Here is a 21314-nt window from a genome sequence, read left to right as displayed (position 1 = left end):
CTACATTAACTGCAAATGATGTAAATACGCCAGTTAAAAGACAGATTGGCAGGGTGAATTTTAAAAAAACAACAACATGACTATGTGTTATCTGTAAGAAACCCATTTCATTTATAGCAATATGGATAGGCTGAAGGTAAAGAGATGGAAAAAGATGTATCATGGAAATGTCAATCAAAAGAAAGCAAGGGTGGCTATATTAATATTAGATAAAGGAGACTAAAAAATTTACCAGAGAAGAAATTATATTACGATAAAAGGGTCAGTCCTTCAAGAAGACATAGCAGTATACATGTGTTCACATCAAAAAAAACAGATGTAAAATATGTAAATCAAAAGCTGATAGAACTGAAGGAGAAATAGACAAATTCATTATTATAGTTGGAAACATCAACACCTATCTGTCAACAACTGATAAAAAAGATTGACAGAAAATTAACAAGAATATGGAAGAATTAAACATTGTTTCCCAACAAGATCTAATCAACATTTGTAGAACACTCTATCCAACAACAGGAGTATAAATTCTTTTCAAGTGCTCATAGAACATACTTCCAGATAGAGCATATCCTGGGTTATAAAATAAACCTCCACCAAGTTAAGACTGAAGTCATACAGTATGTTCTCTGACCACAATGAAATCAAGGTAAAAATTAATGACAGAAAGATAATTGGGATATGTCTAATCACTTGGAAACTGGACAACACACTTCTAAGTAATATATGGTTCAAAGAAGTCTCAAGAAATGTTTAAAATAATACATTAATCTGGATAAAAATGCAGCATATCAAAATTTGAGGGGAACAGCAAAAACAATGTTGAAAGAAATCTTTAACACTAAATGCATATACTAGAAAAGAGGAATGGCCCTAAGTCAGTCATCTAGACATCTACCTTTTTATATTTAGAGATATTAACTACATTTCTTTATACTAGCTGAATATATAGATACAAACTAAAAATGCATTGCCATTTATACATATACACAGGAAATACTTAGTTGTAAATTTAACCTACAGGATTTTTGTGCTGAATGCTATAGAATATTAGTGAAAGAAATCAGTGATCTAAATGAACAGAACAATATATCATGTTCATGGATTGTAAGACTCAGCATAGTAAAGATGTCAAGTGTTCTCAAATTGATCTACATATTTAACACAATTCCTACCAAAATCCTAGGAAAACTTTTTGTAGATAAAAGCATGTTTATTCTAAAACTCATGTGGAAAGATAAAAAACCTGAATAAATAGAAGTAATTTATTAAAATAATGGAGTAGGAGTCATCAGTTTACCTGATTTCAGGACTGACTTTATAGCTACAGTTATCAAAATAGTATAGTATTGGCAGAGGGATAGACAAATAGATAAATAGAAAGGATAGGGAACCCAGATATGGACCTATACAAATATACCCAGCTTATTTTTGACATAGGTGCAAAAGCAATTTAATAGAGGAAAGATAGAATTTTCAACAAATAGTTTTGGAACAATTAGGTATTCATAGGCGAAAAACATTAACCTTGACCTGAATGTTAGGTTTTTTTTTCCAAGAATGAACTTGAAATGAATCATGAAATATAAAACACTTTTTAACTTTTAGCAAAAGTCATGTGAGCAAATCTTTAGGGAACAAATCTTTTGGATTTTGAGGTAAACAATAATTTCTTATACTTAACACCAAAAGCACATTTCATAAGAGGAAAAGTTGGTAAGTTGGATTTCATTAAATTTTTTTTTTTTAGTTTGCTCTGCAGAGACCTTATGAAGAGGATGAAAAGACAAGTAACAGAGTGGGAGAGAATATTTGCCAAACACATATCTAAAAAGGACTAGTATCTAGAATATATAAAGAACTCCCCAAACTGGAAATTTAAAAAACAGACAATTCAGTTACAAAATGAGTGAAAGACATTCCACTGAAGATTACATACAAATGAAAGATAAACAATGAAAAGATTTTTAACATCATTCATTAGCCATTAGAGATAATGTAAAGTAAAACCCAAAGCGATATCCCTATGTACCTATCAAAATGGCTAAAATAAAAAATAGCAATACCACCAAATAGCTGGTATGGATGTAGAGAAACAGTACCACTCATATATTGCTGATGGTTTGTAAGATGACACAGTCACTCTGTAAAACAGTTTGGCAGTTTCTCAAAAAACTAAATAGTCAGCTACCATACAACTTAGCAATTGCATTCTTGAGCATTTAACCTAGAGGTAAAAGTTGATGTTTATACATAAACCTGTACATGAATGTAAATAGCAGTTTTATTCATAATACCAAAAACTAGAAACAAGCCAGATGTTGTTCATTGGGTGAATGATGAAACAAACAATAGTAAATTCATTGTTTGGGATACTACTCAGCAATAAAAAGGAATCAATTACAGTAGGCACCCCCCTTTTATTTGCAGAGGAAATGTTCCAAAACCTACAGTGGATTCCTGAAACCACAGATAGTACTGAACCCTGTATATACTGTGTTTTTTTCTTATACGTACCTACCAGGGATAATTTTTAAATTAGGCACAGTGAGATATTAACAATAATAACTAACAATAAAACACAACAATTAGAACAATATACCATACAAAAAGTTATGTAAAATTTCTCTCTCTCTCACGATATCTTATACTTCATTCACCCTTGTGATGATGTGAGATGATAAATTGCCTACATGATGAGATGAAGTGAGGTGAATGATGCAGGCATTATGACATAGCATTAAGCTACTATTGAGCTATGGATGATAGGTCAGAAGGAGGATCATCTGCTTCCAGACTATAGTGAATTAAGGGTAACTGAAGCCATGGATTGGGGGTGAAGGCGGGGATTACTATTTTGGCTTACATAACAACTTGGATTGATCACCAAAGAATTATGCTGATTGAAAAAACCCAATCCCAAATGGTTTCGTTCCAATTGTATGTTATATTATTTTATTTGTATAATATTCTTGAAATGCCAAAAATATAGAAATAGAGATTAGATTAGTGGTTATCAGGGGTTAAAGAGGAGATGAAGAGGGAGAAAGTGGGTGTAGCTATATGAGAGCAACAAGATGACGATAATGGAAATGCCCTATATCCTGATTATATTAATGTCAATATCCTATTTGTGAGAGTAATTTTACAAGAAATTGCCACTGGAGAAATTAGGTAACAGGTACAGGGATGTCTATATTATTTCTTACAACTTCATGTAAATTTAAAGTTACCTCAAAATGAAAGTGTAAGAAAAAAGAATATGATAGAAGGTACTTTTGGCAAAGTAAGTGATACTGAAGTAGAAATGTATTTTGTAAAGGTTTTTGAATGCCAAATTAAATTTTGGATTTAAATTTTTAGGTTATAAGGAACAGAAAAAATTTTTGATTACAGGTGTCGCACAAAGTAAATGAATAGAAAATGACTTTAGTCACTGTAGATAAAATAAATTCTCTTGCATATATGATTATGGATTATAACAATATTTCATATAGATCTTCTAAAATATCTTAATGTTTGGAAGTTATTTTTTTAAATAGAAAAATTAAAACCTTAAGACCAATATATCAGTAGTTTAAAAAGTAACACATTGTGAAATTACCTGGAATATTCTATTTAGTATGTAAAGGTGAATCCTAAAACTGATATTATTGGAAGTACAACTCTGGCAGCTATTGACAGATATGCTTCTTTTTTGGGTATTTGTTAATACCTTGGTGTTGTTTATAAGTACATTGTTTGGATCTCTGATCATGCTTTCCCATTAGAGCAATATTATAAATGATGGTTATGTTTCTGAATCATAGATCTGTTTGAGAATCTAAAGAAAGTTTTGGACCATCTCAGATAAATAGACCATCGAACTAATTTTTCATACATTGGGGTCCACAGACCACCTAAAAGCTATCTCTGAATGCCAGCTTTTAGAATCGCCATCAGAAGAAAAGTTCCAGAGTATATGGGTATAATTAATTTCATTGTGTTACATAATCATCCAAAAACAACTACCTAATGAGTGTCTATTTGCTTGTACAGTACCTATGGCAGCTACCACATGGGATCCAAAAAGTATTTTTAAAATATCTCTTATTACAAAGGGTTTGCAATCTACTTTAAGAAGTAAGCTATATTTATGAAATGATTATTAGAAGTGTCAGAATGAGAATAGGGTAATTTCTACTTTTAGATCAAAGCACTGCAACTTTTGTAAATAGCCTCAAGAAGACATTTTGATAATCAATGTACCATTGCCTCTTTTGAAAATGGGAGTATAAGATGGGAAATAGAATTCTTTACTATAAATGAATTATCACAAAACTAGCAAAATGAGATAGTAATTCTAAAAACTATCTGGATCCATTCAAAAGCAAAATCATACTTTTTACTGGGCCACGGGGATATTGCAGGGAAAACATAGATACCCTCCCTACCCTCATGGAGGTTACAGTTTAAAGAGGAGTAAATTGTTAATGAATAAAAGAAAAAGTAGCTCACTCTGGGCTAGAGTGTACAAAAACAGTTTTATAATGTCAGTTGAATAGAGTATACCTACTATGCTAAAAAATTTTTGACCTTGAACAAGTATCCTAACCTTTTTGAATCTCAGGACACTCATTTGTAAATTAGGAACAGTAATGAATACTGTAATAATATATTGGGTTCAGGGCCTGGCACTTGGTAGCTACTGTAATTATTATTGGTTTGAATAGCACTAATGAATGACCAGATTAGTATATTCAAAAGAAATAGGGTATTAAAGGATGTAGCAAAATAGTAAGAAAACAAGATAAATGTTCCTTTATGTTCAAGATATTAGGGAGACTTACCAGTTTCCTGTAAAAATTTGTATTGGGAGGTAATAACATGTGTGATTACAAGTAATGTATAAATTTAATGTACAAAGCTAATGTATAAACCTTTTTTAAGGGGGGAAGAGGCAGAGGGAAAGAGAGAGAATTTTTTTTTTCAAAGATTTTATTTATTTACTTGAGAGAGAGACAGTAAGAGAGATCATAAGAGGGGAGAAGGTCAGAGAGAGAGGTAGACTCCCCATGGAGCTGGGAGCCCAATGCGGGACTCAATTCTGGGACTCCCGGATCATGACCTGAGCTGAAGGAAGTTGCTTAACCAACAGAGCCACCCAGGCACCCTGAGAGAAAGAATCCTAAACAGGCTCCACACCCAGCATGGAGCCTTCTACAAATCTTAATCTCGTGAGATTATGTCCTGAGCGGAAATCAAGAGTCTGATGCTTAACCGACTGCATCCTCCAGGCGCCATTAATGAATAAACCTTTAAAAGAAATTGTTACTATTTTACTATTTTCTTGATTAGACTGAAATAGGATTTGTTTTGTTTTACTTTGTTTTTTGATTAATATGACAGTAGCTTTTATATGGGGAAGTCTTTTTATGATAAAAAAAACTTTGCTTACTAACCATAACTCTTTACCTTTTCAGAAATTGGAAATGCTTATGCTGTTTTAAGCAATCCAGAAAAACGAAAGCAGTATGACCTCACAGGCAATGAAGAACAAGCATGTAATCACCAAAACAATGGCAGATTTAACTTCCATCGAGGTTGTGAAGCTGATATAACTCCGGAAGACTTATTTAATATATTCTTTGGTGGTGGATTTCCTTCAGGTATTTTAATGTTAGTTGTAAATAATATATTTTATGAAACTAGAGATTCTCACCTAGATTATTTACGTTCTCCCCTGCATTTCATACACTGTTAATGATCCCCTGATGATTTTTCATGAAGGTAGAAAAAAGTGTTAGGCTTACTACCTTTACTGTGAGTTTACCTTTTTTTGAGAAAATGTTTTATCTTTTGAAAAAAATAAAGGAGTACAAATATTTTCTATTTTATATAAAGCTGAAGAAAGGATGTATAAGTAGAAAATCCACTGGCAGTGTCTTATTTAAATGCTATTACAATTACAGGAGGTATCCTATACCCTAGATGAAAATTTGACTTTGGTTCTCTGAAGATCTGTATAGATATTTCATTCATAACATTATAAATTGCTAATTTGGATGTATTTGGAGGTACTTCCCATTGAAATATTAAAAAGTCTGATTCATGGGTTATATATAAAGTACATGGGTTTTCAAAATTATATTAAGAGAGAAATAATTAGTTGAACTAGGCTATCAAAGTAAAATACTGTATAGAGGTACTATTAAATGAATTGATTTTATACTACCAGCATAAGTTGTATTGAACCCTACTTATATTTACTATGAGTTCTGTGAAAATTAATTTTCTTTTAGAATAGCTCCTATAAGATAGTTAAAATTATAGCTCCAGTCATGTTTACAACATTTATTTAAATGCTAAGTTTTAAACACTCGATTTAAAATTAGGAGAATCTTTAAGAATGTAGCAATATACTTTGGTCTGATGGCCCTGTCTAAATATTATTGAGAAAGATTATGGTCATTGATATGGCATTTTGTAAAGCATCCTTGAAGGGAAGAGAATGTGTAAATACAAATTAATGACTGAATAAAATAATATAGCATATATTTTGACATATTAGGATATATAATTCTCACAGAAAAATTATAGTAGTAATTTTGACAGAAAATATGCTAGGAATAATCAGAAATCCTTCAGGTAGTAGTTAATTTTGACTTACAGTTCTTTTGTTTGTTATAATTTACTTTGTGTCAATATTTCTGATTGCTCACCTTATTTGAAAACAACCTGAAAGTCTATCAGTAGCAGAATGTTTGAATAAATTGTGGTCTATCTCCACATAGTATATTGTATGAATATATTATACTCATTTTTTTTTAAGATTTTGTCTACCTATTTGACAGACAGATCACAAGTAGGCAGAGAGAGAGAGAGAGAGGAGGAAGAAGGCTCCCCTTGGAGGATAGAGCCCAATGCGGGGCTTAAACCCAGGACCCTGGGATCATGACCTGAGCCGGAGGCAGAGGCCTTAACCCACTGAGCCACGCAGGCGCCCCTATTATACTCTTTTTTTTTTTTTAAGTCTTGATTTCTAGAGGTTTTGTGATTCATTGATAAATGAGAAAAGCAAATTTTCAGAGTGATAACTCAAGAATTGTAAAAACAACCAACCACAACAGAAGTCCTCTATGGGTGCAATATTAGGCAGGAACTCTTATTCATGGTTTCATGAAGAAAGAACTTCTACTTTTTAATTTTTTTCAATTTTTTTAAAGATTTCATTTACTATTTACTTATTTGTCAGAGAAGGCACAAACGGGGAGCTGCAGGCAGAGGGAGAAGCAGACTCCCCACTGAGCAGGGAGCCCCATACAGGGCTCCATCCCAGGACCCTGGTATCGTGTCCTGAGCCAGAGGCGAACGAATATTTAATGAACTGAGCCAAGGTGTCCCAGAACCTCTACTTTTTAAAAATGTTTATTTAAATCCTAGTTTATTAACATACAGTGCAATATTGGTTTTAGGAGCAGAAGTCAGTGATTCATCATTTACATACAAGACCCAGTGCTCATCACAAATGCCCTCCTTAATACCCATCACTCACCCACCTTCTTCCATCAACCACCCACCTCCCTCCATCAATCCTCAGTTTGTTCTCTATCATTAAGAATGTCTTGTGCTTTCTTTCCCTCTCTCCTCCCAGCTCCCCCCACCCCACTCCCATATCTTCTTCTCTTTTGTTTCTTAAATTCCACATATGAGAACTTCTACTTTAAAGGAAGCAAAGTCTGGGAAGAATCATTTTTGTTTCCATCCCCCCTTTACTCACACGAGAAAAGGGCAGTAAGCATTCACTACTCAAACATGCATTATTTTAGTAGTTTAAAAAAGTTAAATAAAAATGTAAAAGAAGGGGCACCTGGGTGTGTCAGTCGGTTATGCATCTGCTTTCGACTCAGGTCACCATCCCAGGGCTCTGGAATTGAGCTGTGTTGGGCTCCCTGCTCAGCAGGGAGTCTTGCTTCTCCCTCTGCCCCTTCCCCTGTTCATGCTCTCTTTCTTGCTCAGTCTCTCTCAAATAAATAAAATCTTTAAAAAATGTAAAAATGTAGAAGAAAATATGATTTTTCTGATCACAGTTGCTCCCCTTAATTTAACCTTTTAATTTTTTAGGTAGTGTACATTCATTTTCAAATGGACGAGCTGGTTATAGCCATCAACATCAGCATCGACATAGTGGACATGAAAGAGAAGAAGAAAGAGGAGATGTATGTTTATGATATGATAAGAAATCTCAAAATGGCAGATTTCTGCTCAGCAAAAGCAATTAGAGCTGTCTGAAAATAGGACAAGTTGTTTTAAAAGAAAATAATGAGTGTTCTCATGCCAGATGTATTCAGTAGAGACTAGACAGTTTTTAGGGATATTGAGGGAGCAGGGGTAGAAGTCAAGGTACGGGGTGGTGGGCAAAATGATACCTCTGAGTTTGTTGTTCTATGATTCTGATGAAAATACTCCTGCAGTATGAATGCTTTGAAGTTCTCATTGTTGGTCCTAAAACATTTAGAACTAATACTGAAGAACCTCAGTTGGAAGTTACTTTCCTTGTTCTAATGTGATTATACCCAGCTGCATATAGCTCTTAAATTACATGGAGTAGAAAGAAGCTAAATGGAAAGAACACTGGACCGGAAATTGAAAGGCCTGGGCCCTAGCTCTACCACTCATCTGCTTCCGCATATCACCCTCAAAGTCAAGGGAAAATTAGTTTTGCAAGAAAGACAGAGAATTTCCTCATCTGTAACATGAGATCAGTTTATGTCAGTGTTTTCCAAATTGGGGTCTCTACATAAAGCACATGGAAAGTGGTATTTTTAAGAATCACTCCAGGAAGCTGGTGTGATCAGGCAGATTTGAAAGCACTGAACCAGATGATCTCAAATGTCCTTTCTGTCTCTAAAAATATATGACAGCTGTTAGATTATTAACAACTACAACTATATTACAATTTATTATTTTTTTATGATTTTTTGTAGGGCGGTTTTTCTGTGTTTATCCAACTGATGCCCATTATTGTATTGATCCTCGTGTCATTATTAAGCCAATTGATGGTCTCTAATCCTCCTTATTCCTTATATCCCAGATCGTAAGTAGCTAAGTGAATTTTTTTTAAATTGTTTTTTATCTAGCTTCCTTTAAAGGGCCTTGTGTTCCTTCAACTTCTAAGTAATCTTCTATTACTACAAGTATACCAGATTTTAAAATTTCTAAATTGAAAAATAGTTACTCAAGTGATAAGTTTGTATTATGATGTTAGTTACATTTCTGTTCCATGTGGATAAAGACAGAAGTACTATTTTTGAACCTGATAGCAATTTAATGTGATAGGTAATATGTTGAAATCAAAGGCAAAAAATAGTTTAAAGGACAAAAATACTTCAAAGACAAAAGTAGGATTGTAATTGATGTTATATAGATATATATCATTGAGGAGTAAATTACTTCATTCTTTTCTTTATAAAATATTGGTTAAAGACAAGCAAATATTACTTTTTGTTATATGAAGTATTTTTCTACAATATACTTACATATAAGAGATCAGGACAAAAAGGAAATTTAACACAATATGCATTCTAGAAAACTTTAGTGTAATACGGTGAACATAAAGGAAACTTGATAAAATCATACTGTCAGTGATTTTACAGATTTTACAGTGATTTTACAGAATGGCCTAAAAATGTGAAGTAACTTTTTATTTCTAAGTAAGATTTTTATTAAATAAAAATTGAAAGAACTTAAAAGGACCATACTATATTAAAATATGATTACTTTTTATGACATTGATGGTGGTTTTAGGCAATTCAAAATAATGTAAATAAATGACTACCAATATTAACGTTTTAATTATTTTTAATTGTTTTTGTTAGCTTGGTTTGTAGTAGTAGGATCAGAATATGCAATTTTAATTAAAAAATAATGATCAAGCATTTCTTTTACAGTGGATCAGGACAAACTATTAAAATGCAAACAGAAAACTTGGGTGTCGTTTATTATGTCAACAAGGACTTTAAAAATGAATATAAAGGAATATTATTACAAAAAGTGGAAAAGAGTGTAGAAGAAGATTATGTGACTAATATTCGAAATAATTGCTGGAAAGAAAGACAACAAAGTAAGTTTATGAGATCTTTAACATTTAGAAACTCGATCAGAGTCTTTGGAATTGATTATTGTAGATTTCCCTACTCAGAAAATGTTCTAGCATTGCCTGGCATCATAATTGGAGCTCAGTACATCAGACAGCATGTTTTGTATGGCCTTGTAACAGTATTTAGCACATAGCAAGCTCTTAGTCAATGGTATTTGTGGTGTTGTTATCAATAAATATTTGGTTGAGTAAATGAATAATACCATATTGTATTTAAGGTGTTGTCAGTTGTAACATGCATCATTATTTTATGTACCACTAAGAAAAAAAAACTCTGGCACATTAGCTATGTCATCAGTTTTAATATGAATCCTGTTTCAGAGTAAAGTTTGAAACTCTTCACTAATTTAACTTAAACATTTAACACTTAATATATAATGAGTTCTGTTGACATTCCATTTTCTTTTATTTATTCTGTACATGACTGCGAACACGTGGTGAATTTGTTTAGCCTTTTCTAGCCTCAACTTCCATAACTTAAGAAGCAGTTCCACCTATAAAAGCTTGACCATTAGAATCTACAGAGATGCTGCATATGAAGCTAGTATTGTTATGGTTATTATTTTTCTGACTTATAAATAATAATGTAGACAGTATACTGTAAACTTCAGAATTAAACAAACTGAAGTTGAATCCTAGCTCTGAAATTTTTAGCTGAGTGATTAGGGCCAAATATTCTAACTTGTTTCTTTATTCCCTCAGGTGTAAAATGGATGACGATGATGAGTGGGAGGAGGAAATAACTGTCATTTATATAATACCCATTGTTTCAGTGACTGTCCTAAGCACTTTATATATATTAACTCATTTAATCTCCACAATAACACAGTAAAGTTATACCCATTTTAGATGCAAGGAAACTGAGGCAAAGAGAATTTAGTAAGTTGCCCAGGGCCATAGAGGTAGTCCATGATTCAAACAGTCCATTAGTCTCCAGAATCCAGGCATTATGCCCCACAGTTTTCTCAGTAATACCAAACTTTATGGTTTGTTGTGAAAATTAAATCAGATAATAAAGTGTTCCACATGTAGTAAAATGCCCAAAAATGGTAATGGTTATCTTTGTATACTTCCAAGAAAGTTCTTATCGCTAGCCTTGGTTTCTTCATCTATGTTCTATATAGTGGCAGTTAGAAGAGATACAACTTCCTTGGTGTCTCAGGCTCTGCGCCTGTTAAGTCAGGGTGTTCTCAGTGTGGAGAATGTTACATTAGACTAGTGGCTTTCAAAGGGGAGTGGTTTGCCTCTGCTTCGCATTACATCTGATAATATCTGGAAACTTTTTGTGTGTCAGCACAGGATGGGGGTGGAAGAGATTATTGCTGGCACCTTAAAGGCTAGAGGCCAGGGTACTGCTAAACATCCTAAACAGCCCACAATCCACAGGGTAGCCCCCACAACAAAGATATGTCTGGCCCACAGCTGAGGCTGAGGAAATGCGTTAGCAGAAGGTCTTAAAGGCAGTGAATGCCAAATCTTTCTTACTTCATTTCATTTCATTTCATTTTACTTTTTGGTGTCTAGTGCCTTACACAATCCTTGGCACATCATAGGCAGGTGGTAAACTTTCGATGGATATATGAATAATTAGGTGAAGGATTAATGAATTCATAAGAACGAATACATGAAAGACTTGCTTATTTTGTGTCAAAAGAATGACTAACACATTAAAAATAAAACCTTTTGAATACAAATTCTAATCTTCAGCCAAATAGCGGCAATTTTTGGATTATGCATACTTAAATCCTATTACCGTAAATAATTGGGACATTGACTATATAAATAGGAAAGAGGGAAAAGATATTCATGTTTATGGAAGATAGTATAATGTTATGGCCAAAGTGCAGGCTCTGAGGCTGCCTTGCAACATAAGATCCTGGTTCAACCAACATGTTACCTAAGACAAGTTAGTTAACCTCACTATATCTGACTTATGTCATCATTAAAATGTGGATTGTAACAGATAATACACGTTACCATTTGGCATAATATCCTGCATCAGTAAGTGTTCAATATTATTACTTACTATAATTAAAATTGTTTTTTTTTTCTACCCATACTATAAGCCAAGTGTTTTTGCCTGGCATACTTTAATCTTTTAATCATTTGGCAAGACTGGTGTTAATATTTCACAGACTTTCAATCTGTGTTCTGTTTACTCTACCAAGCTATCGACAGCTATATTGTACACAATTATATGTGTGTTTTTTAAAGTTACTATCAGAAGTTTTAACTAAATCTGATTTTATTAAGTCATTATTTATAAAATAACTTGCTTATATTCAACAATGTCAGTGAAACAAGACATAGCTCTTAAAGACTAAAAAGAAAAGACAAGTACAATAGTTGATCCTGCATTGGATCATGGATGGGGAGGGGAGGAAATGTCTATAAAGCACATCACTGGGGCCGCTGGTGAAATATGAATATGAACTATATATTAGATAATAGAATTATAGTATTGTTAAATTTCTGAATTTGAAAATTGTATTGTGGTTATGTAAGACAATGTCCTTGTTCTTATGAGAAACATGCTGAAGTAATTAGGAATGAAAGGTATGATGTCCACACCTTATTCTCAAAAGGTTTTGCAAAATAATAAAAACCACCATAACAATAACAGCTTTTATTATAGAGATAGCTAAAGCAAATTTGACAAAATGTGTAGAATTGGTCAATCAAGGGGTAAAGAGTTTTAGAGTGTTCATTGTAATTTTTGTGTAGATTCATCTAATTTTTGTGTAGGTTTGAAAAAAATTTTTTAAGATTTTATTTATTTATTTGAGAGAAAGAGAGATGGAGCACAGGCCAGGGGGAGGGGAAGAGGGACAAGCAGTCTCCTTGCTGAGCAGGGAGCCCAATTTGGGACTAGATCCTAGGACCCTGAGATCATGACCTGAGCCGAAGTGAGACACATAACCAACTGAGACACCCTGCACCCCTTGAAATTTTCAAAATAAAACTTCAAAAGTTCAGAACATCTAAAAGTTAGGGGGTATATTATTTTTTTTAAAGATTTTTATTTATTTGAGAGAGAGAGAGACAGAGATAGTGACAGACAGCACAAGCGGGAAGGAGAGGGAGAAGCAGGGAGCCAGATGCTGAGTAGGGAGCCCAATCTCAGGACCCTGGGATCATGACCTGAGCCGAAAGCAGATGCTTAACCAACTGAGCTACCCAGGCGCCTCTAGAGGTTAGGGGTTTTAAATGAAGATGGAAGTTAGAGGAACTCAATATAACATTAATTAATCCACTGATTGAATGTTTTACTTGTTGATTAGAATGAAGGCATCTTGTTTTATAAATTAATGTCATCAAAATGTTGTTGGCCAATAGAGTTTTTTTTTTTAACCAGTGTTTTTCCATTTTGCAGTCATTTCTAACACTCTCTAATGTCTAGATTGATACAATAGGTATTATAAAATACAAGCAGTAATTTGAAGTAATGGAAAGAATATTATGTTAGAAGTTGGAAGTTTGCCTTAGAATCTAAATTGTCATTGATTAGCTCTGTGAATTTGGGTTTATCTACCTTATCTGGGAAGACACATCTGCAAAAGGATTTTACAAGTGCCTCAAATAAAGGGGATGGAGCTAATTTTTTACCAAGAAGTGGAACAAACAATACTAAAATTTATATGGAACCAGAAAAGACCCCGAATAGCCAGGGGAATGTTGAAAGAGAAAGCCAAAGTTGGTGGCATCACAATTCCAGACTTGAAGCTCTTATTACAAAGCTGTAATCATCAAGACAGTATGGTACTGGCACAAAAACAGACACATATATCAATGGAACAGAATAGAGAGCCCAGAAATAGACCCTCAACTCTATGCTCAGCTAATCTTCAACAAAGCAGAAAAGAATGTCCAGTGGAAAAAAGACAATCTCTTCAACAAATGGTGTTGGGAAAATTGGACAGCCATATGCAGAAGAATGAAACTGGACCATTTCCTTACACCACACACAAAGATAGACTCAAAATGGATAAAATACCTCATTGTGAGACAGGAATCCATCAAAATCCTTGAGGAGAACACAGGCAGCAACCTCTTCGACTTCTTCCTAGAAACATCGCCAAAGGCAAGGGAAGCAAGGGCAAAAGTAAACTATTGGGACTTCATCAAGATGAAAAGCTTTTGCACAGCAAAGGAAACAGTTAATAAAACCAAAAGACAACTGACAGAATGGGAGAAGATATTTGCAAATGACATATCAGATAAAGGGCTAGTATCCAAAATCTATAAAGAACTTATCAAACTCAACACCCCCAATCAAGAAATGGGAAGAAGTCATATACAGACATTTCTGCAAAGATCATCCAGATGGCCAACAGACACATGGAAAAAAAAGATCAACATCACTTGTCATCAAGGAAATACAAATCAAAACAATGGGATACCACCTCACACCATTCAGAATGGCTAAAATTAACAAGTCATAAAATGATAGATGTTGGCAAAAATGCGGAGAAAGGGGACCCCTCCTACACTTTTGGTGGGAATCCAAGCTGGTGCAGCCACTCTCAAGACAGTATGGAGTTTTCTCAAAAAGTTGAAATAGAACTATCCTATGACCCAGCGATTGCACTACTGGGTATTTACCCCAAAGATACAAATGTAGTGTTCCAAAGGGGCACATGCACTCGAATGTTTATAGCAGCAATGTTCACAGTCACCAAACTATGGAAAGGACCTAGATGTCCATCAACAGATGAATGGACAAAGAAGATGTGGTATATATATACAATGGAATGCTATGCAGCCATCAAAAGAAATGAAATCTTGCCATTTGCAATGACATGGATGGAACTAGAGGGTATTATGCTGAGTGAAATAAGTCAATCAGTCAATTGTCATATGCTCTCTCTGATATGAGGAGTTTGAGAAGCAGGGTAGGGAAGGAAAAAATGAAACAAGATAGGATCAGGTGAGAGACAAACCATAAGAGACTCTTAATCTCACAAAACAAACTGAGGGTTCCTGGGGGGTGGAGGGGTAGGGATAGGGTGGTTGGGTATTGGGGAGGGCATGTGCTATGGTGAGTGCTGTGAAATGTATAAGCCTGATGATTCACAGACTTGTACCCCTGGGGCAAATAATACATTATACGCTAATGGAAAATTTTTTTTTTAATTTAATTAATTTTTCCCAAAGGTAAAGCAGTGGGGGCGGGGAATGGAGCAATTTTGAAATTTTGATTGAGTAGTTAAATCCTAGCTGGATTGACTGAATAAAAGGTCATTTCTGAAGATCCTTAAAAAGAGGATATACTTTTGCTGAGAGTATATTTTGAATGTGGTCCTGACTGATGTCCTTTACTTTGGCCATTGTTTTCCTGAAAGTGACTTTTTTTTACTGGGTCTTGTTGCATCTTTTCTAAGTGCCCCACCCTTTGGAAGTGTTAATAAACAGTGAGATGACTGAGAGTAACAGAAGATAGCAAAGAACCGTTCCCTAAAGATATATAGTCCATTTATTTTTCTTTAGTAATGCTACCCACATACTGAAGGAAGTCTTAGAAGTACTCATTTGTCAAATAGCACTACTGTGATTCTATAGTGAGCTTTTTTCCCTTTTGTGTTCCTTCAGTAAGATTTTCTTTTTTAATTCAAGCAAACTCAGGACAAGATTCCAAATTTTTCTACTCAATTTCTGGCATAATTAATTGAAACCTTAACAAGAGGTCACAGCAAAACAACCACTAGCAGGATTGAATAGCATATAATTTATCTTTAGTATGAAAGATCAAGAGGATGCTTCTTTAGAGCATTAGGTTTTAAACCATTGAGGACAGGAGTGAGAAAAAGTGTTGGGTTGATAGGATTTTATTTTCATTTCTTTCCTAGAATAGCTCTGTGTCGGTTTTACAAGCTAGGCTTCCAAAGTCTTTTAGAGCAATACTTGGATGTCTTTCTTTAAAAAAAAAAAAAAGTCAGTTAATAAAAATACTATTGAAGGGTTTCTTTTAAACAGCATTTCAGCTTAAATAGCTAGGTGACCTAAATTATTATCTACTTAGCAAAATATTTTTGTTTGTTAACAGAAACAGATATGCAGTATGCAGCGAAAGTATACCGTGATGATCGGCTTCGAAGGAAGGCAGACGCCTTGAGCATGGACAACTGTAAAGAATTGGAGCGGCTCACCAGTATTTATAAAGGAGGATGAACTGGGATTGTATTTATACCTTTTAGCGTACTCTTTATTTTTTCTGTAAGTAAGTTTAGTTTTATCATGAGAGCTAAAGAAAAAGATTGGATATTAAAAACTAAACTGAATAGTTGGTCCCTGAAATCTTGGACTGTTTATGACCTACTGGCTCCTTTAATAGTAGGGAACTGAAAACTAAAATTAATGTTTTAGTTACGCTTCTGGCAATTATTTTCACTTTAAAAGCTTATATTGTTCCTAACTAAAAATGTCTTGAGAAAGGATTATCACACCTGTAGCTGTTTCCAGTTTTAGTGATTCTTCATGTTTCCTTTGGTCATGTAAATATTTATGGAATGATCATTTTGTGTACATATGGGTTACTGCATTTTTATTTAAATTCTTTTAGCATTTAACTCCATGAGACACTTTAGTTTAAACTGATAGAATACATGGTCTGTGACAAAATTATGTTTTTCTTGTCAGATGTCGAATGTTTGTGGAGTTTAAACAATGAAACTTTTTCAAAAAGAAAAGAAACAACAAAAAGCTATTTAACTGTGTAAATCTTGTAGCATTATCAGCTTAGAGGGAATTGATATTTTTAATATTGCCATTATATTCCAGAATATATATTGAGATACATGAACTGGTGTAGAGTATCAGTTTGCTATTTAGTTTTATGAATTGCTAAGCCATGCATAGAAATGAAATGCTATACTGATAGATTTTAAAGAAAATATGAGAAAATGGCTATGTAGATATTAAATAAAAATGGTCTTCAACAGTAAATTGAAGTTATGTAATTTGCAATTCCAGTAATTCAAAGGCCCCACCACATGTTTATATGTCTGTCTTTAAAGGCTGCTAAGATTTATGAAGAAGAGGACCCACCTGTTTTGCCCCTCTTGGAAATTTTAGTTTCTTCTTAGTGATCATTTGAGCAGGATCCAAAGTAAATGGGTTCTTTATACAAATGAGTAATAAGAGAAAAATACTACAAAATCGAAGCTTTGTGCCTTTTAACCTGATTGCCAACTCTTAAACATATAAGTAGATTACAGCACACTTACTTGATCAGAGCATGATCTATTTGGCCACGTGCAACAGTGAGCAGAAATATAGCAGCAGGTAGAATAGTGATTTATAGCAAGTTATCCTTACAAAATTCTGAGCTAAAAACTATTTGCCATTGAGTAATTCAATTAATCTTATAGGATTAAGCTCTCTGTAACTCAATCCATAATATAAATTAGAAAAATAAGCTGGAAATTGAAGTTTTTGGTGCCTGTATATTGAGTATGAAACTATTTGATTTCTAGTCTTCTATGTTTATCAGTTCTAATATTTTAATGAGATTTGCTTCATACTCAGTTAATGGAACACAAATGCATTTTTGGTAATTTTTTGTATGTGTGAAAGCATGCTAGTTCTAGTGGCAGTGTTCTTTTGGTTAAAGATTTTTTTTTTTCTGACTGTAGTTGATTTTATAGCATTTGTTGAATAAAACTGCTAAAATGAGCATTCTTTTTAAAATGTTCTCTTGTATCCCCTTTTCCAGGTGAATCAGTAAAAATATCTGAATGAATTAGTGAATTACACTAAACAGCATACTGCCCTAGGAAAACTGGACAGCTTCACCAGTTTTCTTTTAGAAATGAAACTTTTAAATTAAAAAAAAGAGCAGTGCTTAAAAGAAAATACAAATTTAAATATGTTCTTGAGCCTGCAGAATGAATTTTTAGAAAATAAGTTCATAGCATTCTCACTTCGAAAATTCATATACATCTGAAAACTTACAAAACTTTAAATGAAAAAATTTCATTTATTTATTTTTCCAGTTATAATGGGAAATTTACACTACTGTGATTGACGCTAATGTGACTTGAAGTCCTGTTGAGTGATTCTTTTCCCCTTAATCTTGGCTTTATAAGGATAGATGAAATTATCAAGTTAAGTGAAGTTGTAGATTATGAAGTCATATATGGCTTTTGGACAGTATTATATTTCCATTGCTGCATTCCATCACATTTCATAAAATGTTTGGGAAAATGTGTTTGATAAAATAAAATTTTCAAACAACTGTGAGAAATAACTGATTGAGTGCCTGATAATTTAAACTACATACAAAGTATGCAAGGAAAGATTAAGTCTTCAATGTCATCTATATTTTGGTGTAAAGGCCCAACCAAGTAGTCTGAGAATTTTGTGTTAATTCTAAAAAGTAAGACCTGTCTTGAGATGTAAGGTCTTCATGTGTGCTGTTCTTACAATAAAAATCCCAACATTTTACCGTCTTATTTTTATTACTACACAAGCTTTGCAATTTCATTTGATAAGTTGTACTGTTCATTTTAGCCATTGCCTGAAAGCTCTCAGTCTTTTAATGCTGCTTTACTAGCCTTTCAAACTGGTATTTTAGAAGTTTGGCAGCAACTCTATTTATTAATGCTTTACACTTTTATCTCTTTTTACACATACATATGAATGTTGTCCTTGTGAGGATTTGGTGGAAAGTAAATAGTACCTTTTCTCCTCCTTTTTTGGTTCCTTAGTTCCGAAGTAGACTGGTGCTAGTCGCTTATAAGCTTCAAAATTTGTTTTGATCAAATCTGAGAATTTCATTCTCAATGAGAATAATTCAAGTTTTAATCCATCTAATAAAAACAATATATTTTGGGAACAAATTTCATTTGAATGCTTAAATAAGTATTTGTTTCACAATCACTGCATTTTTCTTTATAATTTACAGAGATTTGATAGATGAATAAATCCTTAAGGCATGTATATGCCAGTGCATTAAGCCACTCTACTTTTGTGTCAGCTCAGGTATTCACAGGAACAGGAATGTGGAGGTCCAGCCCTTTACTGTGATTGCACTTTTATGCTCAAGTTTTCTTCCTGTTAAATCTTAACTTCACTACTATTTAAAATAGTGTATAGTGAGAGAAATGATTACCCTCTCCAATTTTTCTTTGTTGATCTGTAATAATTTTAAATGCAGCTGTTATATTTAATAACTGTGACACATTATTAATAATGCATTCCCATATATTTCCTTTAAAAAAATATTTTTTGATGTTGACCTGAGAACCAAATGAGCCATCTTTCCAGTTAAGTAAGTGTTACGTCAAAGGACCATATGGTTCAAAAGGAGAATCTGTGCATTTATTCAGCTTCCCCACATGAAGCTTAGGTTCATGTTACCATCTGTCTTCATCCTGAGTGAAGCAAACTGAAAGGGCATTCATAATCCTTTTTCTTATGTGAACAGGAAAACTTCTGAAAACGAACAATTAATCAGAATTTCAATCCTTACTAAATAGCTAAAAAACTATGTCTATTGGCTACATTGGACTATTGCCTAGTTAAAATCTGTAAAATTCTCTATAAACCAATGAAAAAGGAAAGACTAATATAACAATAACCTACAAAACTTTTTAAGTTCTAATTTGTAATTACAAAGAAGTGAGTAGAAAGGATCTTCAAGGAATTCTTGCATGTCCCTTTAATAATCTGACAGGCAACACAGTCCTAGAATTCAGGCTTCCTTTTTGGTTTCCATTACTATTAGAGACACTTTCATATATGGAAACATTTTCCCCCAAAACAGTACTTCAAAACATACTCCTTATATTAAGGATTATATAACCACGTTTTTTGTAAGTTCTCTGTGTGTAACTTTTTCCTGTTGGTATGTGATTCGTTCTCATTTAATTTTATTACCTGCTGGTTTTGGGGCCAATGGACTTGTGAATATTCTGTGGATGTGTCTATGTATAGGTGTATATATATATATATTTTTCCAGCTAATACCTCAAATGTGTGATTGTTTAATATATACCACACTATGTTTGCACAAAGCAGGGCTTCCATTATTAGTGGATATTCTTATTTCTAACTTTGAAAATCATTTTACAGAATTTCATTGGTGTGAATTCTTTGCATTGATCCTTTTCAAATTTTACAACTGAGATTCCTACTAGAAGGCCCATACTTCAAAATATAATTGTATGTTTCTGTCTCTAGCAATGGAACTATGTAGGGGTAAGAAGTGTTTCTCAAAGTATCTAGTTTAGTAAGTAATTATGAACAATTGGGATTATTCGTTGCCAAGCTGCCAAGCTGTCTCGTAACTGCACAGCGATGACACCCGGCATGAATTTGAGCAAGTCTTACTCACTTTGGCACAGGAGTCGGGACATTCCAGTCTGATTCTACTTTGCCATTTAAGAGTACCACTAAAATAATAGAGGTTTTCCGGTGACATTGGAGTGTTTTAAGCATCGATTTCAAAATGAAATGTTTTTGAGTTGCTGACTATACGAATGATAAGAAACACACATAAGTTATATTTTGTAATTTATTTCTATTAAGAAATGCTTCTTACCTATTTTTGTTTTATCTTCATTTTTTCAATGGCTACATAAGACTTTCTTCCATTTAAGGTTTAAATCATGTGTTTTTTAAAAGCTGCGGTAATTTTCAAGGTGTGATGAGATTTTAATGGAAGCCTTGTGTAAGTTAAATGAAGTGAAACTGGTAAAGGAGATCTTACTTTGTCTATAGTGCATTTAAGATTATATAATTAGATTTAAAAATGTCTGATTTGTAAAATACTTAATGTGATATCAGACTTATAAAATAAAATTTTCTGTGTGAGAACTCTGTTAAAAAATGCATTTGATTTTTAATGAATGTTCTGAATGATTTGTGATGAATTTTTGTCTTTCAGTCTCTGCAGTTTATCTCAATATATGAATAAAAAGAAGGTCTGTTCTCACTGTAAAGGATGTGTTTTTATCATGTTTTATATTCTTAAAGATTTTATTTATTTGACAGACAGAGATCACAAGTAGGCAGAGAGGCAGGCAGAGAGAGAGGGAGAAGCAGATGCCCTGCCGAGCAGACAGCCCAATGCGGGGGCCGATCCCAGGACGCTGGGATCATGACCTGAGCCAAAGGCAGAGGCTTTAACCCACTGAGCCACCCAGGCACCCCTGTTTTATATTCTTAGTATCCACTTTCT

The 21314-nt window shown here is 33.5% G+C and overlaps 1 protein-coding gene across 5 annotated transcripts in view; it reads left to right on the top strand.

The window, feature by feature from the left end:
• Positions 1–21075, top strand: part of DNAJB14 (DnaJ heat shock protein family (Hsp40) member B14) — a 51481-nt gene extending 30406 nt beyond the window's left edge. For all 5 annotated transcript variants that reach the window (XM_045067047.1, XM_004748175.3, XM_045067048.1 and 2 more), the window contains 5 exons: positions 5460–5645; positions 8101–8195; positions 8964–9073; positions 9927–10099; positions 16179–21075. In XM_045067047.1, the coding sequence (XP_044922982.1) occupies positions 5460–5645; positions 8101–8195; positions 8964–9073; positions 9927–10099; positions 16179–16303 (689 nt within the window). In that variant the 3' untranslated portion in view covers positions 16304–21075. The remainder of the gene's footprint in view (positions 1–5459; positions 5646–8100; positions 8196–8963; positions 9074–9926; positions 10100–16178) is intronic.
• The last annotated feature ends 239 nt before the right edge of the window (positions 21076–21314 follow it).

The sequence above is a fragment of the Mustela putorius genome, unplaced genomic scaffold (assembly GCF_011764305.1).
Source record: "Mustela putorius furo isolate JIRA1106 unplaced genomic scaffold, ASM1176430v1.1 tig00003871_pilon_pilon_pilon, whole genome shotgun sequence".
NCBI classification, from domain to species: Eukaryota; Metazoa; Chordata; class Mammalia; order Carnivora; family Mustelidae; genus Mustela; species Mustela putorius.
The sequence above is the reverse complement of the archived record's forward strand: the minus strand, read 5'-3'. Positions and strand labels throughout refer to the sequence as shown.